Source organism: Scyliorhinus torazame, chromosome 8, assembly GCF_047496885.1.
Source record: "Scyliorhinus torazame isolate Kashiwa2021f chromosome 8, sScyTor2.1, whole genome shotgun sequence".
NCBI classification, from domain to species: domain Eukaryota; kingdom Metazoa; phylum Chordata; class Chondrichthyes; order Carcharhiniformes; family Scyliorhinidae; genus Scyliorhinus; species Scyliorhinus torazame.
The window spans coordinates 142,840,402-142,866,581 of NC_092714.1; the positions used below are offsets into that span (position 1 = coordinate 142,840,402).

Sequence of the window (26,180 nt, forward strand, 5' to 3'; positions counted from 1 at the left end):
ATTTGGAGTACTGTGTACAGTTCTGGTCGCCTCATTTTAGGAAGGATGTGGAAGCTCTGGAAAAGGTGCAAAGAAGATTTACCAGGATGTTGCCTGGAATGGAGAGTAGGTCTTACGAGGAAAGGTTGAGGGTGCTAGGCCTTTTCTCATTAGAGCGGAGAAGGATGAGGGGCGACTTGATAGAGGTTTATAAGATGATCAGGGGAATAGATAGAGTAGACAGTCAGAGACTTTTTCCCCAGGTGGAACACACCATTACAAGGGGACATAAATTTAAGGTGAAAGCTGGAAGATATAGGAGGGGTATCAGAGGTAGGTTCTTTGCCCAGAGAGTAGTGGGGCATGGAATGCACTGCCTGTGGAAGTAGTTGAGTCGGAAACATTAGGGACCTTCAAGCAGCTGTTGGATAGGTACATGGATTACGGGAAAATGATAGTGTAGATTTATTTGTTCTTAAGGGCAGCACGGTAGCATTGTGGATAGCACAATTGCTTCACAGATCCATGGTCCCAGGTTCGATTCCGGCTTGGGTCATTGTCTGTGCGGAGTCTGCACGTCCTCCCCGTGTCTGCGTGGGTTTCCTCCGGGTGCTCCGGTTTCCTCCCACAGTCCAAAGATGTGTGGGTTAGGTGAATTGGCCAATGATAAATTGCCCTTAATGTCCAAATTGCCCTTGGTGTTGGGTGGAGGTGTTGAGTTTGGGTAGGGTGCTCTTTCCAAGAGCTGGTGCAGACTCAAAGGGCCGAATGGCCTCCTTCTGCACTGTAAATTCAATGATAATCTATGATTAATCTAGGACAAAGGTTCGGCACAACATCGTGGGCCGAAGGGCCTGTTCTGTGCTGTATTTTCTATGTTCTATGTCTCTCCAGTTTAGATGCAACCCGTCCTTCTTATACAGGTCACACCTGCCCCGGAAGAGATCCCAGTGGTCCAGATAACGGAATCCCTCCCTCCTACACCAGCTATTTAGCCACGTGTTTAGCTGCTCCATCTTCCTATTTCTAGCCTCACTGGCACGTGTTACAGGGAGTAATCCCGAGATTACAACCCTGAGGTCCTGTCTTTTAACTTTCTGCCTACCTCCCTGAACTCCCGCAGCAGGGCCTCATGCCCCTTCCTGCCTATGTTGTTAGTATCAATATGTGCAACGACCTCTGTCTGTTTGTCCTCCCCCTTCAGGATGCCTGCTACCCGTTCGGAGACATCCTGGACCCTGGCACCAGGGAGGCAACATACCATCCTGGAGTCTCTTTCACGTCCACAGAAGCACCTATCTGTGCCCCTGACTATAGAGTCCCCAATGACTATTGCTCTTCTGTGCTTTGACCCTCCCTGCTGAACATCAGAGCCAGCCGCGGTGCCACTGCTCTGGCTGCTGCTGTTTTCTCCCGCGACAGTATCCAAAGGGGTATACCTGTTCGACAGGGGGACAACTACAGGGGATTCCTGCACTGACTGCCTGCCCCTTCTGGTGGTCACCCATTTCTCTACCTGCACCTTGGGTGTGACCACATTTATATAACTGCGACCAATGACGCTTTCCACCACCTGCATGCTCCTAAGTGCATCCAACTGCTGCTCCAACCGAACCATGCGGTTTGTGAGGAGCTCTAATTGGGTGCACTTTCTGCAGATGAAGCCATCCGGGACGCTGGAAGCCTCCCGGACCTGCCACATCTCACAGTCAAAAAACTGCACCCTGCTAATTGACATTGTGTCAATTAATTAGTAAATTAAGTTTTAAAAAAATGTTTTTAAAAAAAGTTACTGTCAACTATATGTTTCCTAGCACTAGATTTTTACTATAAATGTGAAGGCTAAATACAGTACTCTCCGATCTTTGGCTCAGATACCCCTCTAAATTATAATTAAGTAATTAAGTAATTTTTAATTAGTTTAATGCTTAATTTTTAAATTTAGTGTAGATTCCCAACCAGCCAATCAGGTCACAGCTTTACTGTGATATCACCTAAGTTTCCCCCCCCTCCCACACAATTTGAAAAGGTAATAAAAATAAAAATAAATACAAATCACTTACCTTCCCAGGTTCTCAGATGCTCTCTGGTTCTCTCCTTGCAGATTATAAGTTACAGGCCAGAAGAAAGAGAGAGAACAAAACAGTAGGGAAAAAGTACCTTCTCCTACTCTCCACCGAATTACCTCACTGCACCAAATTACCAAGTTGCAATTCCCACTCTGGATGTGCCTCACTCAGGATATCTCGACTTCACCCTGCGCAAAGCTTCCTCAAGTCCCGAAAGGCGTGCTTGTTCGGTGAATTGAACATTCTGAATTCTCCCTCAATGTACCCGAACAGGTGCCAGAATGTGGCGACCAGGGGCTTTTCACAGTAGCTTCATTGCAGTATAATGTAAGTCAACTTGTGACACTAATAAAAATTATTATTATGGAGGCAGGCCGCATCCAGAGATATCCTGAGAGTATGGATAGGGAAGGGGGAGATAGTGTCAGAGACAGGGAGGATAAATGAGACATTTAGGGAGTATTCTGATAAATTGTATAGGGCCGATCCAGGGGTGAGGAAGGGGATATGGGGCGGTTTTTGAATGGGTTGAAATTCCCATTGCTAGATAAGGAGGAGGCAGGCACCAGAACAGCCATTAGGGTTGAGAGAGGTGATGGAGAGCATAAGAGGAATGAAGTCGGGGTAGGCCCTGGGGCTGGACGGTTAACCGGCTAAGTTTTATAAATAGTTTACGGCGGAGTTGGGACCACATATCCTGGAGCATTTGTGAGGAATTGGAGAAGGGGGATGATATACCTTCAATTCACTGAGAGGCAGAGAGAGCGAGTGAACATTAGGCTTTATTAATCATGAACTTGCCTAGCCAGAATCGGTTGTACAGATGAATGCCGCCCACAGGTGACCGGTCTATATATGGCCCCGGTGAGGGCGGAGCCAGAGGCGGAGCCCACCGGGGTTACAGCTCATATCACCACTTCCAGGTCATAGGTCATAGGTTACAGTATCCTACATGCATTAGGTGAATACATTCACCACAGGGGAACTGCCAGAAACAACGACTACACTAATTCCAAAGAAAAGGAAGGACTCATTAGAATGTGGGTCGTACAGGCCCATACCACTGTTGAATACGGATGTGAAAGTGCTGGGTAAGTTAGTGGTGGAGAGGATGGAACAATGTGGTATCGGGGGTGATTGCAGAGATCAAACAGGCTTTGTGAAGAGTAGGCAACTCTTGAGCAATATAAGGTGGCTACTGAATGTGATCATGACCCCGTCATGAGAATGGGTACTGGAGGTTGTGGTGTCTATGGACACAGAGAAGGCTTTTGACCGGGAGGAGTGGCGGTACCTGTTAGAAGTTCTGGGAAGGTTTGGGCCGAAGTTTGTGGCATGGGTGCATCTGCTGTACGTAGCTCCAGTGGCGAATATATGGACCAATGAGATGAGCTCACGGAGGTTTGGGTTGCATAAGGGGACGAGGCAGGGGTGTCCACTGTTGCCATTGTTGTTTGCACTAGCGATAGAGCCCTTGGCGATGGCCTTTAGGGGGTCAACAGGGTGGGAGGGGATTATGAGAGGAGTAGGGAGCACTGGGTGTCGCTGTATGTGGACAGCCTGTTGTTATATGTGTCAGACCTGCTGGAAAATATGGGGAGAATTATGGGCTTATTAGCGCGGTTCGGGGCTTTCTCGGGTTATAAGTTGAATGTGGGAAAAAGCGAGGTGTTCCCGGTGAACGAGGCAGGTCAGAAAACTAATTTAGGGGTGTTGCCATTTAGGGTAGCCAGGGATAGGTTTAGGTATCTGGAGATCTAGGTGACGGGGGAGTGGCCGATTATGCACAAATGGAACTTGACAAAGTGGAAGAGATAAAGGAGGACTTCAGGATGTGGGATACACTGCACCCGAGGCTGGCGGGAGGTTCCAAGTAGAGAGAATGAATCTCCTGCCAAGATTCCTATTCGTATTCCAGACACTCCCGATTTTCATTCCAAAGGCCTTTTTCTGGAAGCTGGACGCAGTGATTTTGGAGTTTATATGGGCGGGGTAGGTACCGTGGGCAAAGAAGGCCCCCCTAGAGGCAGAGGCAGAAATGGGAGTTGGCGTTACCGAACCTGCTGCCCTATTATTGGGCAGAAAGTGAGGCGGTGGTGGGAAGGATAGGGGTTAGAATGGGTTAGGATAGAGGAGGAGTCCTGTAGGGGGTCGAGCCTGAGGGCCATGGTGACGGTGGCGCTACTATTGGCAATGAGGAGATATACTGAGAGTCCGGTTGTACAGTCCACGATAAAGGTGTGGAACCAATTGAGGAGACATTTTAGGATGGAGGGGATGTCGATGCTAACACCATTGTGTGAGAACCACAGGTTCAAGCCAAGGGAGATGGATGGCATGGACAGGAGGTGGAGAGAATGGAGCTGGTGAGGGCGAGGGATTTTTAATTGGAGGAGAGATTTGCAAGTCTAGAAGAGCTGAGGTGGAGGGTACAGCTCCCAAAGGGAAGTGAATTTAGGTATATACAAGTGAGGGACTTTGCACGGAAGATGTGGAAAGGGTTTCCCAGGCTGCCGAAGTATGCCCTATTGGAACAGTTGCTGCTTCCGGACGTGGAAGGGGAAGGTAGGATAAAAGAAAATTACTGAATTGAAGCACCTCAGAGTGCATCTTGATTTTGAGAGAAAAGTGAATATCATTGCACTTTCTTGTTATGCCAATTTGAAATGTGCAGTAATGTTTCTTTCAGATATTTTATGAAGAAAATATATTTTTGCAAAGAAAAGTAAGCTAAACACAATTTAGGGATATAATTTTATGCACAAAGTTGCAGAATTGACTATCACTTAGTAAAGTGAAAGTAAATACATTAGAATTGCTCTGTTGTTCATTGGTCTTTGTAATACTTGCCAATGGCCCTCACATGTTTTACGTTTTCTTGCAGGTTTGAAGATTCTCAGAGGCCCGGGGACTGGATCTGACAACTTGATCCGGCCCGACCCGGCAGAACTCCTCGAACGACACGACCCAAAGTTGAACAGGCCCAAACTGGAAGTCCAATCCCGACCTCGATTTGGACCCAACGCGGCCCTCAAAGCGCCCGACCCGGCATAGGAACCAAAACCAGCCCCCAGACCGCCGGATCCAGCTGCCAGAGCACCAGACCCAGCCCTCGACCACGATACCCAGCACGACCCGACCCGGAGAGGCCCAGCCAGCGACCCGACCCGGAGACGCCCGACCAGCAACCTGACTTACCAAAGTAGGATGGAGGCCCAACCAGGCCTACTCCATGGAGGCCCGACCAGGCCCACTCCATGGAGGCCCGACCAGGTCTACTCCAAGACCCCACTCCTGGACCGCTCAACCAGACCACCAACGCTGGAGCAGAACAAGGGACCCTGCCCAACCTGAGCCAGGAAACCCTGCCTGCGACCCAAACCCAGATTAAAGACCCCCAATGCGGCGGTGATCCTACTCGAGGACGGCAAAAGGTAGATCCATACCCACGGAAGCCTAGGGCCCAACCGGATTGGAAAACATCCCCCCTGCCCCACCCGGCAACCACAAAATCACAATCAGCGCCCGAGATCCTGCCAGACCCGAAGCTGAAAACGAAACCAGCGTCCCGACCCCCACCGGATTCAACCACCTACATTCCACAAGATCAGACTTCTCTCATCAAATCCCTTGACCATCCAGACACAGCCGCCAAATGAGGAAGCGAGGGAAACAGGTGATACTGAAGCAATACGGTTTCAAGACTTCTCTCTCCAGCATACTCCTGGCAAGCATCCAAGTGATCGAAAACTAGCTGGATGAACTTAATGTTAGACTTACGTCTCAGAGGGAAGTGAAAGACTGCTGTGTGCTCTGTTTCACAGAGACATGGCTCACCCCTGTCTCACCGAACTATGCCATACAACCTGAAGGCTTTTCAATACACCGGACGGACCGCACAGCGTCATCAGGTAAAGCGAAAGGTGGAGGGGTTTGCCTCCTCATCAACTCCTCCTGGTGCTCGGATGTGGCGATTCTGGCAACCTACTGCTCCAGTTAAGAAAGTCTTGCCGTGCTGGTCCGAAGCTCCTATATGACTGCATGGAGTCAGTAGACTGGTCCATATTGAGCATATTTAGTCCATATTGAGTCCAGAGGGCAGCACAGTAGCACAAGTGATTAGCACTGTGGCTTCACAGCACCAGGGTCCCAGGTTCGATTCCCTGTTGGGTCACTGTCTGTGCGGAGTCTGCACATTCTCCCAGTGTCTGCGTGGGTTTCCTCCGGGTGCTCCGGTATCCTCCCACAGTCCAAAGACGTGCGGGTTAGGTGGATTGGCCATTATAAATTGCCCTTAATGACCAAAAATGGTTAGGCGGGGTTATTGGGTTACGGGGATAGGGTGGAAGTGAGGGCTTAAGTGGGTCGGTGCAGACTCGATGGGCCGAATGGCCTCCTTCTGCAGTGTATGTTCTATGTTCTATATTTAAGAACTCAGCGACCAACCTACAGGAGTACGCCACCACTGTCACAGACTTTATCAGCAAATGTGTAGACGACTACGTGCCAAAGAAAGTAGTACGTATATTCCCCAACCGGAAACCATGGCTTAATCGGGATATTGGCGCCCTATTGAAGGCCAGGTCTGAGGTGTTCAAGTCAAGCGACCCTGACCTGTCCAAGAAATCCAGGTATGACCTCCGCAAAGTCATCAGGGATGCCAAGAGACAATATTAAACCAAGCTAGAGTCACAGACAAGTGTTACAGAGTCTCGTCGGTTGTGGCAAGAATTAAACAACATAATGGGCTACAAAGTGAAGCCGAGCAGAATCTCCGGCAGCAGCGAACCTCTCACTGGTGAATTCAACACATTCTATGCTCGGTTCGAGCAGCAAACCATCAAACCGCTGTCGACTGCCCCAGCAGCCCCGGACACACCCATACTCACCCTCACAACTTCCGAAATCAGATCGGCCTTCTTGAAAGCGAACCCTCGGAAGGCGACGGGCCAGGACGGGGCCCCAGGTCGTGCACTCAGGTCCTGCACGGTCCAGCTCGCAGGTGTGTTCACGGACATATTCAACCTCTCCCTTCTCTGTTCAAGAAGACCACCATCATACCGGTGCGAAAGAAGAACCAGGCAACGTGTCTCAATGACTACCGTCCGGTGGCCCTGACATCAATCATAATGGAGTGCTTCGAGAGGTTGGTCATGAGGCACATCAACTCCATACTCCCAGAATGCCTAGACCCACTGCAATTATTATACCGCCGCAACTAGTATATGACTCCTTCTCCCTGGCCCTACACTCATCCCTGGAGCATCTCGGCAACAAGGATTCGTACTTCAGGCTCCTATTTATTGACTACAGCTCCGCCTTCAGCACCACAATCCCAGCTAAGTTCATGTCAAAGCTTCAAACCCTAATAACAATAATCTTTATTGTCACAAGTAGACTTATATTAACACCGCAATTAAGTTATTGTGAGAAGCGCCTAGTCACCACATTCCAGCACCTGTTCGGGTACACAGAGGGAGAATTCAGAATGTCCAAAGTACCTAACAGCACGTCTTTGGGAATTTTGGGAGAAACCTGGAGCACCCGAAGGAAACCCAGCAAACACAGGGAGAACGTGCAGACTCCACACAAACAGTGACCCTAGCCAGGAATCGAACCTGGGACTCTGGCCCTGAGAAGCAACAGTGCTAACCACTATGCTACCGTGCTGCCCATTCACTTGGTTCCTCACTCTGCAACTGGATCCTTGACTTCCTGACACATAGACCACAATCAGTAAGAATAAACAACAACACCTCCTCCACGATAGTCCTCAATACCAGGACACCGCAAGGCTTCGTACTTAGCCCCTACTATACTCCCTATACACACACGATTGCGTGGCAAAATTTGGCTCCAACTCCATCTACAAGTTTGCTGACGACACAACTGTAGTGGGACGGATCTCGAACAACGATGAGTCAGAATACAGGAGGAAGATAGAGAACCTAGTGGAGTGGTGCAACAACAAAAATCTCTTCCCGTAGCCTAACCTGCACATCCCAGGACACTAAGGGGCAATTTATCACGGCCAATTCACCTAACCCACACATTTTGGACTGTGGGAGGAAACCAGAGCACCCGGAGGAAACCTACGCAGATACGGGGAGAAGGTACAAACTCCACACCGACAGCGACCCAAGGCCGGAAGGCCGGAATTGAACCTGGGTCCCTGGCACTGTGAGACAGCAGTGCTAACCACCGCCCCGAATTATACAAAGGCCCAGATTTTGTGATCAGTGACAGTCACAGTGCTCGCCGCTGACCTCAAAAGAAAGCTGCTCATAAAGATCTAGTTTGTCTACAAGACATAGATTGCACATTTCCCAGATTTACTTTCATTCTGGTGCCAGCTGTAGGAGATCTCTGGTGTCCAGCAACAGTGATGTCACCAAGCAGCCAATCACGCTGAAAAACTCTCACAGCAAACTAAAACATAACAATAACAAGTGAAGAGGGCACTCAGCAGAGCATACGCCTCTGCCATGCTGTGTTAGCTCAGCACGAGTACAATTATGCAGCTCTTCCTCGAGGCTTTTCCCTGCCTCACTCCAAGTTCTGAAACTGGTCAGCTTGCAAATTTGCACTCTTTTTAATAGTCTAAATACAAATTCTACATTTGATGAAAATTGCTAAATTTTAATGACTGGATCTTTAAACTACTTACCCTGAAATTTAAACAGTCACTTCCCATTGCTAGTGATCTCAGAATGAAAAAATCATATGGGTTTATCCTTCTTTCTGGTTCTTCCTCTGTGGTTGAGGATTCAGAGTCTGAAGATTCAAGAAATTGTTTATATCCTTCAGCATTTGGAACTGTTCCTGAAGTCAGAAAAATATGAATCTTGTTAATGCTGAAATGCAAGTTTATTCATTTACTGAAGGCAGCACAACAACTTGTATTTATATAGAGCTATTAATGTAATAAAACTTCCTAAGGCAGGAGCATCAAAAAACAAAATGGGACACCGAGCCACATGAGGAAGTATTAGGACAAATGGTCAAAAGCTTGGTTGAGAAGTAGGTTTTAGGGAGTGCCCTAAAAAAAGAAAAAGAGGTAGAAAGACGGAGAGGTGTTGGGACGGTATTCCAGAGCTTGGGGTCTAGTTAGCTGTAGGCACAGCCACCAATGTTGGAGCAATTAAAATCATGGATGCTCAAGAGGCCAGAATTAAAGAGTACAGATACCTGGAAGGTTATGGGTCTGGAGGAGGTTACAGAAATAGAGAGGAGGAGTAAAGCTATTGAGGGTTTAAAAAGGGTGAGAACTTTAAAATCAAGGCATGGCTTGACCAGTAGCCAGTGTAGGCCAATGAGCACAGGATTGATGAGTGAATGGGACTTGATGTAAGTAAGAACATGGGCAGTAGAATTTTGGATGACCTTAAGATTACAGAGGGAGAATGTGGACGGTCGGCCAGGATTGTGTTGCAATAGTCAAGTTAAAGATAACAAAGGCATGGAGAAAGGTTTTGGTAGCAGATGAGTTGAGGCAGGGGAAGAATCAGGTGGTGACATCAAGAAGGAAATTAACCATCTGAGTGATGGAGAAAATATGTGGTTGGAGGCGAATGTGGGGTGAAATATGGCACCAAGTTTGAGAAAAGTCTGGTTTTGCCTCAGACAGTTACCAGAGAGAGGGATGGAGTCAGCAGAGTGGGGAAATTAAGAGTGGTGGAAATTGAGGAAATCGGGTGTCGCCAGCATACATGGGAAAACTAACGTTATATTTTCAGGTGATTTCACCACAGGGCAGCAAGTAGACAAGAAATAGAGGCAAGAATAATCCATGAGGGACATCAGAGATAATAGTGAAGGAGCAGGAAGGTAAGTTAATGCAACTCATACTCCTGATACGATAAGATAGATAAGAAAGGTACCTGGTAAGTGCAGATCCACCCAACTGGGCAGCAATGGAGAGGGGTTGGGGGAAGTTAATGTGGTCAACAATATCAAATGCTGCAGACTGGTAGAGACGGGTGAGGAAGGATAGGTTACTTTTGTCACAGGGATGGTCAGCATGGCTTTGTCCGAGGGAGGTCATGCCTAACAAATTTGATTGAAGTTTTTGAGAAGGTGACCAGGTATACAGATGAGGATAGTGCAGATGATGTAGTTCATATGGATTTCAGCAAAGTCTTTGACAAGGTCCCACATGGGAAACTTATACAGAAGGTGGTGATGGTCTGGAATGCACTGCCTGGAAGGGTGGTAGAGGTGGGCTGACTCACATCCTTTAATAAGTACCTGGACGAGTACTTGGCATGTCATAACATTCAAAGCTATGGGCCAAATGCTGACAAATGGGATTAGGTAGAAAGGTCAGGTGTTTTCATGTGTTGGTGGAAACCCAATGGGCCAAAGGGCCTCTTGTGCTTTGTGTGATTCGGGATTTGGGAGGCAGAATCTAAACTGCGCATCAGGGAACGGGTTATTGGTGAGTTATTGACTGGGGGTCAGCTAGCTCAGTTGGCTGGACGGCTGGTTCATGGTGTGGAACAACATCAAGAGCACGGTTTCAATTTCCGTACCGACTGAGATTATTCATGAAGGCCCTGCCTTCTCAGCCTTGCCCAAGGTGTGGTAACCTTCAGGTTAAATCAGCACTAGTCAGCTCGCAAAGGAGAGGACAGCTTTTGGTCCTTTGGGACTGTGGAGACATTGATGAGTATACTACCTGATATCACTGTTGATTAAATTTTTACTACATTTTTTTGACAGGATTACTTGGCAATTTTGCCCATTACCAGTGCTGTATGTGTACTGGTTAGAAGAGCTCAAATCCCCATTTGAGATGTTGGTCAATTAATGTCCACTTTTATGGACAAGACATACCTGGGCAACAGCCTTTGCTGTATTTAGTGCACTCTGCCATTTCTTAGTATCATGTGTGGCATATCTAATTGCTGAAGACTGTCATCTATGGTGATGGGAAGCTCAAGATGAGCCCAAGATGGATCACCTACTTAGCACTTCTGGTAGAAAACAGTTGCAAGTACTATCCTAATTTCATCCCTGTTGTTACTGACTTCCAGCAGATGGACTTTAACATCCTTATTCTCATCTACAAATAGTCCACGATGCAAATATGTTTGATATTCCGCAATGTCCTCCAACCCTACGTCCCAGCCCATACCTGCCATTTTAAGTTCAAATCCCAGGTACATATTAACACTCAACAAATGATTTTATTTTTCTATCACCTTTTATGCCACTGGGAGTTTTGCAACTCAATTTACTGACAGAGATGGCAAGTGTCACTAAGAAACTGTCTAAGTTATTAATCTTGAGGGATGAGTTTCTGCAAATAAAGACAGAAAGCCAGCTTATCTAAGTGTCTTCTTAAAACTGGCTCCTTTATTATCAATGAATTGTGCAATAAGACTTCTTAAATGTAAATGCTAGCCTACATATATTTATTATGGATCGTCTACATTTCATACTCTGCCATGAGATATTGATTTTTAAAAATAAATGTTGGCCTGATACACCTGTTTTGTGTGAAGTGTTTTGTAACACTACATTGAACAGAGTATGATAATTTTTCAAAGATAAAGCTGAGTATCATGGCAAATGTTCAACTGGTGTGATTATGCTTTTATGTTCCATTCCATCCCATGTTGTCACAATTTACAATATTTTCATTACCTGGGTGACTGGGCAATTCTGAGCTGATACCATGTCCAAAGTGATTTTCTTGGGTTTTAGTAGTAGCAATCATTTCTGGAACAATAACATTTCCAGTTATTAGTACTAAATAATATTTATTACATTTACAATATGAAGGTTCACTTACTTGTTCGAACAAATTTGTTGCATTTTATGCTTTGGATGTGGGAATCAATGGGAAGCTCAGCAATTTGTTTCCCATCCTTATTTGTCCCTGAGAAAATGGTGACTGGTCTTCTTCTGGTAACAAATGAGGGAAAACTAATGTATGGGAGTTCTATGTGGAATAAGGGAGGGAACTGGCAAGATAGTTTTAAAAAGAAACGTTGTTCTTGGGATGTGACTGGCACGCCACAATGTTTAAAGTGCCAATTCTACCAATAAACAAAGGCTAGGGTGGTTATGTACAATCTCGGACATTTTGCGCTGTGGTGACATGTTGGCTTCCTTGTGACACCTGAGGAGGGGGGGGCACATGTTGTATCGCTCCCTTTGTACAATTGTTTCGACTGGGATCAAAGGAGAGGTGTTCAATTAAGGTGGTGATCTTACATGCCTGCTCTGTTGGTCAAGCCCCAAGCCCACTCCAGCTCACAAACCCAAAGAAAAGAAGAGTTCTCTTTCTTCTCAGGACACAGCAGGTAAGCTGTGTCCAGCAACGGTAAGCGTAGACCAGCTAGCTTTGACTAAACTCAACTTATTTAAAAAAGCTGGTCTAAGTCTACATGGATAGTAAGATGGCACCTCTATTATTTTGATCAGTGAGGAACACAGGAAATAGATAGATTTCACAGTGAACATTGTATTCTATTCGTATTATGTAAATTAAATCAGGGATTAGCTTGAAGCAATGCCTCTCTCTGTAAAGAGCTTTTCAGTCCATCATCCACGTTTGCCTCACAACTAAAATTCTGCTGCTCCCTCGAATGCTTTAATACCTGCATTAAATGGGAGCAATTACTCTAATGAGGAAATAATGTCAATTTGAATAAATTAGTATACTCATTACTGCTTAAAAAACATATTTTACTGCCAGGAGTAAGTTTAAAGTGTCGGCAAGTAAATGAACATTAGCACACAACATAACTACACATTAATGAATCATAGTCATAGGTGCTGGTTCTGACACAGAACTAGTAATATCTCTAGAAGTGCACTTTTCATCCTCTGAGATCTGCTCTTCTAACAAAACAAATGGGACAATGTCTCTTTTCCCAATAGCCCATTAACAGAATCACATTTTCAGAAATTCAACACTTCAAAACCAGGTGTGGCTGTGATTTTGTTAAGTATTTCACCTTCCATTTCCTACACCAACTATATTTACAGTTTCTGTGAGGTAGCATAACAATTTAATACCTATTCCTGCTGAGTTACAGGAAACTGTTGCTATGGGCCAATGTCCAAAACTAATAGCTCTGACAACCTTTAATCATTTGACATGGGATTCTTACAACTATCAGAGGCCTTCAAGTCTCTTGATTGGAATTAGATTTCAAACCAATTGATGATATCTAATCATTCCCTGCAGGGCTGATGATAGGGGCACGTGCTGTCCAGTCTAAGGGAAAGTTAAATTATGCCTGTTTTTCAAGTGCTAAACAGTCTCCTAATTGGTCCACAAATGGAGGGCAGGACCTACGCTGCTCATAACATTGGGCAAAGACAAACAAGAGGGGTCCTTGACCCAAGCCTCAAGTCAATCAGGTTCTTTACATATAATATCCTTTAAGGAAGGGAATCTCTTTACCTGGTCTGGCCCATATGTAACTCCAGACCCACAGCAACATAGTTGACTCTTAGCTGTTCTCTAAAATGGCTTAATAAGCCATTTAGTTTTGTTCAAGAAGGCAGATCATCACCATCTTCTCAAGGGCGACTAGGGATGGGCAATAACTGCTGGCCTTATTAGTGACAGCCTCACCGTATTAATTAATAAAAGAAACAGGGGCCTAAATGTTTCAACTCCCTGCTACATTGGTTTGTACCGAGGCAATTAGCTCTTCATGGAAAAGCAAAGCTAAACATTACCCACGTAAAAGTTTATCGCAATCCCTATTCTGATCACAGCGATTGTGATCTTGACATCTCCAACCTTCAATTCTCCCTAACATCTGATACACCCGAGACCAGAGGGCCCAATCACTCCCACCTGTTGCTATCCATGCCCCAGCCACACTGAGTCCAAAGTCACCACTTACCTGTGGCCATTAGAGGCAGCCCAACTTTGCAGCACTTACCTTTTCAGCCTCTGCCTACTATGTTATCATCAGTATAATGAGATCTGAGGCCCAATATTTGGAGCTCCTCAGACTTCACTATTTATGACCAAGGCATAGACAGAGTGAAGTAGGGTCCTTTAAATGTTGGCACTCCTGAATTTTCCCCTTGTGTATGCCAATTTTGTCCCTTCTTTTCAAAGAACAAAGAAAAGTGCAGCACAGGAACAGGCCCTTCGGCCCTCCAAGCCTGCGCCGACCATGCTGCCCGTCTAAACTAAAATCTTCTACACTTCCGGGGTCCCTATCCCTCTATTCCCATCCTATTCATGTATTTGTCAAGACGCCCCTTAAACCACTTCCACCACCTCCTCCGGCAGCGAGTTCCAGGCACCTACTACCCTCTGTGTAAAAAAACTTGCCTTGTACATCTGCTCTAAACCTTGCCCCTCGCACCTTAAACCTATGCCCCCTAGTAATTGACCCCTCTACCCTGGGAAAAAGCCTTGACTATCCACTCTGTCTGTGCCCCACATAATTTTGTAGACCTGTATTAGGTCACCCGTCAACCTCCGTCGATCCAGTGAGAACAAACCAAGTTTATTCAACCTCTCCAGAAGGCATAAACCCTTCTCTAGGGTACATGTCTTAGCAGCATGTGTGAATCTTTAAATGAGTGTTGTTACACTCTTTCACTGCAGAGCACAAGTTACAATATTTCCGTTTTCAGTTCATCTCCACACACATACACTTCTAGCGGAGGTTGTTATATGATGATGAAGAGTAAAGTGGCAAATTTGTCACCCCACCTCCTTCTCTAACACAGGGAAACTTTAGTTCCTCCACTTCCAAATATATTTTTCATCAGCAATTCAGGAAAATATACTTTTAAAACCCTGAAATCTTCTCTGCTACTTGAAGCGATTTTCTGTTTACAAGCAAGCCAATCCCAGAATTTTAGCTTTAACTTTCCCAAGCGGAGGAAATATCTTACCAATAATACGCTGTCTCTCAGGGATTCGTCTCGATACCGCTGGAATATCATCGAAAGGCAATTGTACTATGTTCACTTTTTCCTGATTCTGGCTCCACAACTCTATGGCAAGTAGTTTCACAATTTTTTCATAGTTGTAGTGGGATAAAACTATCTCTTTAGTTTGTAAAGGTGGAGAATTCACTCTAGGTTTGTAAAGAAAACCATCCAAACTGAACTTAGCTGGAGTATTGCACGAAAGGTCATCTTCTGCAAACTTCTGAACATTCTGTCTGTGTACCGTTTTAAAACCAGAGGAAAGAAATCTATTTGAAGCAGAAGGTCTGGAGGGTATCACTGGTTGGTTGGTCGAGTCCTGTTCTCTACTGTATCCACCATGGGGAGCTGATGTATCTTTCGTTGAAATTTTATCTATAACATATATTTTAAAAGGCTGTAAATGGTTTAAAAATCCTGGAATAGCAATTATTTTCATGCACTATTTTATTGCACTGCATTTATACATTCTGGCAAATACTCTTAAAATGTTTACTGTAATATTTGTGAAGTGACCCGAAATGTAAATGTAGAAAATGCAGCACAGAGATTGGTTAAATTATACCGTGAGGGAGAATGTGGAAGGGTTTTGCTGACATATATAACAGAACATTTTACTATAAGTGACAATAAAAAATAATAATAATGAGCATTTACATAACACCCTTATTATAATAAGGTGCATCATAGGAGCCTCATCAAACAAAATTTGACACCAATCCACATAAAGGAGATATTAGACAGATCACCATAAGCTTGTTTAAAGTGGCAGGTTTTAAGAAGTCTTTGAATGGATGAGAGAGAGTTAAAGAAGCAGAGGGGTCTTGGGAGGAATTTCCAGAGGTTAGGGCTTCACCAGCTGAAGGTATGGCCACCAATGGTGAAGCAATTAAAATCAGGGATGTATAAGAGGCCTGATTTGGAGGAGCACAGCTATCTCACAGGATTGCAGGGCTTGAAGGAATTACAGAGATAAGAAATGGTCAGAGCATGAAGGGCTTTAAAACAGAGTTGAAGATAGGATGGGGTCTGAAGACAATCGCTTCCCAATATTTAGTTGTTAAAATTTCTCCTCATTCAGGACTAGGGGCGAAATTCTCCCCCAATGGCGCGATGTCTGCTGACTGGCGCCAAAAATGGCCCCAATCAGATGGGCATCGCGCCGGGCCAAAGGTGCGGAATGCTCCGCATCTTTAGGGGGCCGAGCCCCAACATTGAGGGGCTAGGCCGACGCCGAAGGGATTTCCGCCCTGTCAGCTGGCGGAAATGGCGTTTGTTGCCCCGCCAGTTGGCGGAAATGGCGTTTGGTGCCCCGCCAGCTGGCGCGGAAATGCGGCGCATGCGCGGGAGCATCAGCGGCCGCCGACAGTTTCCCGCGCATGCGCAGTGGGGAGAGTCTCTTCCGCCTCCGCCATGGTGGAGGCCGTGGCGGAGGCGGAAGGGAAAGAGTGCCCCCACGGCACAGGCCCGCCCGCGGATCGGTGGGCCCCGATCGCGGGCCAGGCCACCGTGGGGGCACCCCCCGGGGTCAGATCGCCCCGCGGCCCCCCCAGGACCCCGGAGCCCGCCCACGCCGCCTGGTCCCGCCGGTAAATACCAGCTTTGATTTACGTCGGCGGGACAGGCAATTTCTGGGCGGGACTTCGGCCCATCCGGGCCGGAGAATTGAGCGGGGGGTCCCGCCAACCGGCGCGGCCCGATTCCCGCCCCCGCCCAATCTCCGGTACCGGAGACTTCGGCGGGGGCGGTGGCGGGATTCACGGCGGCCAACGGCCATTCTCCAACCCGGCGGGGGGTCGGAGAATGACGCCCTAGATGTCGGACAATTAGTCTGACAATTTAGAGATAATGAAGGAGTCAAGAAAGGTAAATGTGAGATAGAATTGGGTGTCATCAGTATACAAATGGAAGCTGGTGCTGTGTTTTCTGATAAATTATAAACTTTATTCACTAGCCTTTCAAAATCACATCAACTTTAGTATTCACATGTGGTCAAGACATTTGTTAGTCCAGGGCGGGTTTGGTGCTCAAGTCAAGGCAAAACGGGTATTTCTGTATTGGGAGTAGGTACAGAGAAAAAAAATCAACTAAGTTGAATGGACTTATAAATTTAGATCCAAAAGAGTCAAATATCAGTGGGTCAGTGGGTAAATGCAGCACTTAGTTAGGGACTGAGACAGATTGACCAAATTCAATCTGTATTATGAGGAAGTTGATCTCTCTTGGCGTGGTGCCAGATGTACTACAATTGACTTCAGATACCCTATGTTAGAGATGGCAGCATCCTTAGTAAGCATTCCTACTCAAACTCAGCATCCAATAGACTTGGATGGTTTGAAAGCAGATAGAAACATAGAAAATAGAAGCAGGAGGAGGCCATTTGGCCCTTCGAGCCTGCTCCATCATTCATTATGATCATGGCTGATCATCAAGTTCAATACCCTGACCCCACAGTCCTCCTATATCCCTTTGTCCCTTTAGCCCCAAGGGCTATATCTAATTCCGTCTTGAAATTACACAATGTTTTGGCTTCATCTACTTTCTGTGGTAGCCAATTCCACAGATTCGCCACTCTCTGGGTGAATGGGCAGCAAGGTAACACGGTGGACCCTCTCAACACCAGGGTCCCAGGGTCGATTCCCGCATGGGTCACTGTCTGTGCGGAGTCTGCATGTTCTCTCCGTGTCTGCGGGGGTTTCCTCCGGGTGCTCCGGTTTCCTCCCACAAGTACCGAAAGAACTGCTTGTTAGGTGAATTGGACATTCTGAATTCTCCCTCTGTGTACCCGAACAGGCAGTGAAGTGTGGCAACTAGGGGATTTTCACAGTAACGTCATTGCAGTGTTAATGTAAGCCTACTTGTGACAATAATAAATATTATTATAAGATACTTTTCCTCACCTCAGGCCTAAAAGGTTTACTCCTTATCCTCAAACTATGACCCATAGTTCTGGACTCCCCCACCATTGGGAACATTCTTTCTGAATCTACCCTGTCTAATCCTGTTAGAATTTTCTAAGTTTCGATGAGATCCCGTCGCACTCTTCTAAACTCCCAATGAATATAATCCTAACCGATTTAGTCTCTCCTCCTATGACAGTCCCGCCATCCCAGGAATCAGCCTGGTAAATCTTTGCTGCACTCCCTTAATAGCAAGAACATCTTTCCTCAGATAAGGACACCAAAACTGCACACAATACTCCAAGTGTGGCCGCACCAATGCCCTATACACTTAAAATAAAACATCTCTATTCCTATACTCAAATACTCTCGCTGTGAAGGCCAACACGGTAGCATAGTGGTTAGCACTATAGCTTCACAGCGCCAGGGTCCCAGGTTCGATTCCTGGCTTGGGTCACTGTCTGTGCGGAGTCTGCACATTCTCCCCGTATCTGCGTGGGTTTCCTCCGGGTGCTCCGGTTTAATCCCACAAGTCCCGAAAGACATGTTTTTAGGTCATTTGGATATTCTGAATTCTCCCTCTGTGTACCCGAACAGGTGTCGGAATGTGGCGACTAGGGTCATTTCACAGTAACTTAATTGCAGCGTTAATGTAAGCCTACTTGTGACAATAAAGATTATCAAAACATACCATTTGCCTTCTTTATTGCCTGCTGTTCCTGCACGCTTACTTTCAGCGACTGATGCACGAGGACACGAAGATCTCGCTGAGTATCCACCTCTCTCAATTTACACCAATTCAAATAATAATTTGTTCCTATTTTTGTTACCGAAGTGGATAACCTCACATTTATCTACATTAGACTGCATCTGCCATGCATGTGCCCACTCACTCACCTGCCCAAATCCCACTGAAGCATCTCTGCTTCCTCCTCACAGCTCCACCACCCAACTTTGCATCATCTGCAAATTTGGAGGCAATACATTTAGTTCCCTCATCCAAAATCATTAATATATAACATGAACAGTTGGGGTCCTAGCACAGATCCCTGCAGTATCCCACTCACTGCCTGCCAATCAGAAAAAGACCCATTTAATCAAACATTTTGCTTCCTGTCTGCGAACCAGCTTTCTACCCATCTCAAGACACCAGCCGTAATCTCATGCACTTTAACTTTACATATTAATCTGTTATGTCAGATCTTGTCGAAAGCCTTCTTAAAGTCTAAATAAACCACATGCACCGCCTGGTCAACTCTACCAGTTACATCTTCAAAGAATTCTCGTAGATTTGTCAAGCATGATTTTCCTTTCATAAATACATGCTGACTTTGTCTGATTAAACCACTGCTTTCCAAATGCTGTGCTATGAAATCCTTGATAATGGACTCCAGCAACTTCCCTACTAGCGACGTTAGGCTCACTGGTCTATAGTTCCCTGTTTTCTCTCTACCTCCCTTTTTAAATAGCGCGGTTAAATTCACCACCTTCCAATCTGTAGGAACCATTCCAGAGTCCAAAGAATTTTGGATCTTTATAAATCATAAATGAGAGTCAGAGCACAGAATTAAAAAGAGCGGGTGCTGCCAGGGACACCTCTGGACAGTGGGCTAAGTTTGAAAAACATTCCAGGAGAGATGTCATAGGAAAACAGTAAGTTCATTAGCAGTTACTTACCAGCCAATTTGCATTATCTATTCAAAATTGCTTTAGATTGAAGGTAAAAAGAGAAATATTTTACAGATTGGAAAGACTAAAAATCATCTGGAAATTAAAATAAACACAAATTAAAAACTAATTAAATAAAATAAAGATGCAGGGCCATGCGATGTGTTGTACCTGCATAATGTGGAAGCTGCTGGACCCCATTGTGTTTCCAGTGAACACATCTATAGCAAGTGTTGATTGTTTGAGGAATTTTGGCTCAGAGTCGATGAGCTGGAGTCTGAATTTAGTCTGAATGCGACATATCAGGGAGGGGGAGAGTTACCTGCATGCTGGGTTTCAAGAGGCAGTCACAACCCTTAGATTACTACTTTGAATTCAGCCAGTAGTCAGGGACAGGAAGGTGTTATAACCTACCTGCTTACCACTGGCTGGGGACTAATGGCAATCCCACAATCCTTTGGGAGTATGAGCTTTCCCAATGAGGGGAGCGGAGAAATCATTAGCAGATTCCCTGCATAAACTGCTGCTGTTGCTGCTGCATATCCACTTTATTGTAAATCAATGTTATTTCTTTCTATCCTTCAACTCGTGCTGGATTCTTCGTGGCCCTCACAAAACTGGTGACGAGGGTTAAAGTGTTAAAGCTGTCTATGCTACTGAAGCCACCTCCCTGGATTTTTGTTGGATATAGGTTGGAAGTTGTTTTTCTGTTACACCATGTCTCTGTATCGACATTTGGATGTTTTTGATGCTGCGCTGGAAAGGTGGAACCAGTACGCACAACGGATGTGTTAATATTTCCGGGCAAACAACATCACCGAAAACGAATGCCAGGTGGTCATTTTGCTCACTGCCTGCGGCCCGCATACGTTTGGGGTGATTCGGGGCCTTACGTACCCAGCTGCGCCGGCCACCAAGGCGTTTGATGAACTTGTAAACTTAGTGGGGCAACATTTTAACCCAACCCCGTCCACGATAGTCCAGCGTTACCGGTTTAATACCACTGAGAGGACCCCAGGAGAATCCCTTGCAGAGTTTCTATCCAGGCTACGCAGGATTGCGGAGTACTGTGACTATGATGAGACCTTGTCAGAAATGTTACGTGACCGTTTGGTTTGCGGTATTGATAATGCGGCCACACAGAGAAAATTGTTAGCTGAGCCAACATTGACTTTTCAACAGGCCATTTAAATAGTATTGTCCCCAGAGAGTGCAGAATGGGGAGTGCAGGAGCTACAGGGAATGGAGGTGCACGCCTTGGGGTGCAACCCCTTCCATCCAAAAGCGTCTCCCCGCACCCCTGCAGTACCTTGGGCGAGGCCACGTCTGGATCGGCGCCAGTGGCCGTCGGACGTTCCTCCCCGAAGGGAGCCTTCTCCAGAACCAATGGATGAGCCATGTCCGTGTCGGACTTGTGGGCACCGACCCCGATGCAGATGCCAGTCCTGGGGACGCCAAAGGCGCCGTCGTTCCGACAGAAACTGGGGACAGGCCAGGGTCTGTACCTTCCATTTGGATGAACCTGCGGCGACTACTCCCGAGGACGTGGAGACGGAGGACGACTGCCTGCAGCTGCATTGTGTAGCAGCTTCCCGTGTCAATGGTCACCCGCTTGAGATGGAGTTGGACACTGGCGCAGTGGTCTCCGTGATCGCTCAGAGGACATTCGGCCGCATCAAGCAGGGTATACAGACCCTTACATTAACCGACACACAGCCGAGGTTGGTCACATACACGGGGGAGCCATTGGACATTGCAGGAACTATGACGACCCCTGTTGTTTATGGACGCCAGGAGGGGTGTTTCCCACTTATCGTGGTGCGCGGCCACAGGCCCAGCCTGTTGGGTCGGGACTAGTTGCGCAATTTGCGGGCTGCAGTGGCAGCACATCCTCCAAACAGGTTCTGGAGGGTTGACTGAGGTGCTAGGACGGTACCCAGATGTATTCCAGCCCAGTTTGGGAAAATAAAAGGGGCCATAGCCCGTATCCAAGTCGAGCCACGCCACGCTATTTCTGGGCGCTGCCGGTGCCTTACGCCTTGCTCGAGAAGGTAGAAGGGGAGCTCATTCATTTGGAGTCCTTGGGTATTATCAGCCCATCTGTTTCACTGACTGGGCAGCACCAATTGTACCTGTAATGAAGCCAGATGCCACAGTTCGCTTGTGCGGCGACTATAAACTTAGTGAATACAGATTCCCAGCTCGACCAATATCCAATGTCTCGCATAGAGGATCTCTACGCGAAGCTTGCAGGCGGTCTCTCGTTCACGAAATTAGATATGAGTCACGCATACCTACAGTTGGAGCTGGACCCTGCCTCCTGACCATATGTAACTATTAATACACACCGGGGCCTGTATGAATTTACACGGTTGCCCTTTGGGGTATCCTCTGCCTGCGCTATTTTTCAACGTGTCATGGAGGGAATCTTTATCGCGTGTCGCTGTCTACCTAGACGACGTTTTGATTACAGGGATGTCAGAGGAGGAACATTTGGAAAATTTGGAGGCTGTCCTTAGACGCTTTTCAGAGGCTGGAGTCTGTTTACGTCGCACAAAGTGCGTCTTTCAGGTGAAGGAAGTAGTCTACCTGGGTTATCGGGTGGACCGCGAAGGTTTGCACCCCGTCGCAGAGAAGATGTCCGCAATTCCACAGGCCCCCGCCCCCTGACAGTTCGCATCTTCGTTCTTTTCTCAGCCTCGTAAACTATTACGGGAAGTTCCTCCCCAATCTGGCAACTACGCTGGCCCCGTTGCACCTTCTGCTAAAGAAGAATCACACCTGGGTTTGGGGTCAGCCGCAAGAAACCGCTTTCCGGCGGGTAATACAACAATTGTTGTTGTCTGGGTTACTAACCCACTATGATCATGGAAAGCCTTTGCTCATCACGTGTGATGCATCCCCGTATGGTATTGGGGCCGCCCTGTTCCACAAGATGGAGAACAGGGCCGAGCGGCCGATAGCTTTCGCCTCCCGCACATTGACTGCAGCGGAAAAGAAGTACGCGCAGATCAAGAAGGAGGGCCTGGCTGTGGTCTTTGCGGTGAAGCGTTTCCACCAGTATGTGTATGGCCGCCACTTCACTATCGTGACTGATCATAAGCCTCTGCTGGGACTTTTCAGAGAGGATAAGCCAATACCGCCCATTGCTTCCGCACGGATCCAGCGCTGGGCTTTGTTGCTCGCTGCCTACGAGTACTCTCTGGAGCACAAACCAGGAACACAGATGGCGAATGCCGACGCACTGAGCTGATTGCCTTTATTGACCGTCCCCATGTCGACCCCCACGACCGGTGGGGAGGTTGCAACCCTAAATTTTATGGACTCCTTGCCTGTCACGGCATCACAGATCCGTGAGTAGACCCAGACGGAGCCAGTCCTGTCAAAGGTTCGGCACATAGTCCTGTATGGTGGGCAGCATAGACAGCTCCCAGGCGAGTTGCGGGCATTTTCCTCCAAGCTGTCAGAATGTAGCGTGGAAGACGGTATCCTCTTGTGGGGGATGCGTGTGATTGTCCCAGAAAAAGGACAGGAGCTGATACTAAGGGATTTGCACAATGGCCATCTGGGTGTGACCAAAATGAAAATGTAGGCCCGGAGCTATGTCTGGTGGCCAGGCCTCGACACCGACATTGAGAAGTGGCCCAAAACTGCTCCATTTGCCAGGAGCATCAGAAGCTTCCACCGGCCGCGCCCCTGCATCACTGGGAATGGCCAGGGCGGCCTTGGGCGTGCTTGCATGCGGATTTCGCCGGCCCTTTTCAAGGATCAATGTTCCTTCTGTTAATCGATGCCCAGTCTAAATGGTTAGAGGTGCATAAGATGGTAGGCACAACGTCCTGCGCAACAATCGAGAAGATGCGTTTGTCTTTCAGTCTGCATGGCCTCCCCGAGGTGCTGGTCATGGACAATGGCACTCCGTTCACAAGTGAGGAGTTTGCGAGGTTCATGAAGATGAACGGCATACGCCATATCCGCACCGCTCCATACCACCCGGCTTCCAATGGGTTGGCGGAGCGCGCAGTGCAGACATTCAAACGAGGCCTAAAGAAGCAGTCTTCCGGGTCTATGGACACGAGACTGGCTTGTTTTTTGTTTTCATATAGGACCACTCCACATGCGGTGACTGGGGTAGTTCCTGCAGAACTCCTAAAGGGCCGGAGATTTCGCACCTGCCTTAGCATGGTTTTCCCGGACATTAGCGCAAAAGTACACCGCACTCAAGAACGGCAGGGACATGGTTTTTCTCGGCATCGGCCGATTCGGCAGTTTGCGTCCGGTGACCCAGTGTTCGTTCAAAGTTTTGCTGGTGGTGCCCAGTGGGTCCCTGGCGTTATCCTTCGCTGAATGGGCCCTATCTCTTGCCAGGTGCAAGCCCAGGGTCGTCTCCAGCGCAAGCATGTAGACCACATTCGGTCCAGAAGACCATCTCTTCCAAAGATTCCCCGCCCCCGGATCTCATTTTTACAGCCACAGAGACCAGACATAGTGGAGAGTATTCCTCACAATCTTCCTCTGGTGCCGCACTCAAAGCCTGGCATGTCGTTGCAGAATCCCGTGGAGATAGAGACGCCGAGATGATGGAGGCAGCGGACTCTCGACTCCGAGATGGAGACACAGGAGGCCTCAGAGGGGGAGTCTTCAGGCCCACGGCTGTGGATGTACAACCGTTAAGCCATTCATCACGGAAGCGCCGTTCTCCATCTCGTTACACGCCGCCCGATCCAATGCCTCGTGCAAATGGTGTCCGGCTTGTGGCAAAACAAGTCCTATGCCCTCCTTCACCAGGGTCTTTGTGGATTCCTTGGGCTTTGGGGGGGAGGGATGTTATAGCCTGCCTGCTTGCCACTGGCTGGGGACTAATGGTAATCCCACAATCCTTTGGGAGTATGAGCTTCTCCAATGAGGGGGGGCGGAGAAATCATTAGCAGATTCTCTGCATAAATAAAGCTGGCGAGTTTGGAACCAGCTAGAGAGTGAGCAGCAAGGGAGTTGCTGCTGCTGTTGTGTATCCATATGTTATTGTAAATAAATGGTATTTCTTTCTATCCTTCAACTCGTGCTGGATTCTTCGTGGCCCTCACAAAAGAAGGTGTGACTATGAATAAGGTAGATAGAGGGATCCCGGAGGTAGGGTTGCAGGAGCCTCAGCCCTTGTCCAATAGGTTCAAGATTCTTGCTGCCTGTGTGGATGATAGTGGGGATTGTGAGGAGGATGAGCAAACTGACCACAGCACCATGGTACAGGGAGCCATTCAAGTTGGGGGAGAGAGAAGAAATGTTAGGGGCATAGACGCTGTTCTCTATGACCAGGATAGAGAGTCCTGAAGGTTGTGTTGCCTATCTGGTGCTCGGGTTCGGGAAATCTCATCTGGGCTGCAGTGGAATTTGAAGTAAGAGGGTAACGATCCAGTTGTCGTGGTCCACGTAGATACCAACAACATAGGCAGAACAAGGATAGAGTTTCTGCTGAAGGAATATGAGCAGCTTGGGGCTAAATTAAAAAGCAGAACCAGAAAGGTAATAATCTCTGGATTACTACCCTGAGCCATGAGATAATTGGCACAGGGTCAATAAGATTAAAGAGGCTCAAAGATTGGTGTGGGAGAAATGGGTTTGAATTCATAGGACATTGGCACCAGTACTGTGGAAGGATGGAGCTGTTCCAATGGGACGGTCACCACTGAATCATGCTGGGAGCTAAGTACTGGCAAATCGCATAACTAGGAGAAGGTAGGTGTGCAGGTTAATGATGAGGACTCTAGATTAGTTAAATAATAATAATCTTTATTAGTGTAACCAGTAGGCTTACATTAGCACTGCAATAAAGTTACTGTGAAAATCCCCTATTCTTCTGTTCGGGTACACTGATGGAGAATTCCAAATGTCCAATTCACCTCACAAGCACGTCTTTCGGGACTTGTGGGAGGAAACCAGAGCACCCAGAGGAAACCCACACAGATACGGGGAGAACATGCAGACTCCGCACAGACAGTGACCCAAGTCGGGAATCGAACCTGGGACCCTGGCACTGTGAAGTTACAGTGCTAGGGAGGCGGGGGCTCAGGAGAGGTTAGTAAAGTTTCCAGAACATGTAATAGAACAGAGAACATAGAAAGCGGCAGGAATCTAACTTCAGGCACAGCAGATAAGGGGACAACTAAGAGAAGGGGGACGGTCAGCGCAGGACTGAGGGTGTTGTACCTGAATGCGCGCAACGTACGAAACAGAGTAAATGAACTTGTAGCGCACATTGAAATTAGTGGGTATGATGTTGTGGGCATCACAGGGACATGGCTGCAAGGGGATCAGGGCTGGAATCTAAATATCCAAGCATATGTATCCTATTAAAAGGACAGGGAGATGGGCAGAGCGGACAGGGTTGCCTAGGCAGTAAGAAATTAAATTAAATCAATAGCAAGAAGTGATATAGGGTTGGATGGAGTAGAATCTGTGTGGGTAGAGTTGAGGGATCACAAAGGAAAAAAAGACGCTGATGAGAGTTATGAACAGGACCCCTAGCAGTAGTCAGGACGTGGGGCACAAAATAAGTCAGGATACAGACAAGGATATAAGAAAGGCAATATTACAATAATCATGGGGGTCTTCAATATGCAGGCAGACTGGGAAAATCAGGATGGTAGTG

At 47.2% G+C, this 26,180-nt stretch overlaps 1 protein-coding gene across 9 annotated transcripts in view; it reads right to left on the reverse strand.

Moving 5' to 3' along the window:
* LOC140428160 (leucine-rich repeat-containing protein 63) overlaps positions 1–26,180 on the reverse strand; it is a 101,779-nt gene that overhangs the window by 62,329 nt on the left and 13,270 nt on the right. For all 9 annotated transcript variants that reach the window (XM_072514294.1, XM_072514296.1, XM_072514295.1 and 6 more), the window contains 3 exons: positions 14,931–15,341; positions 11,697–11,771; positions 8,716–8,870 (listed from right to left, as the gene is read on the reverse strand). In XM_072514294.1, coding sequence (XP_072370395.1) covers positions 8,716–8,870; positions 11,697–11,771; positions 14,931–15,341 — 641 coding nt within the window. The remainder of the gene's footprint in view (positions 1–8,715; positions 8,871–11,696; positions 11,772–14,930; positions 15,342–26,180) is intronic.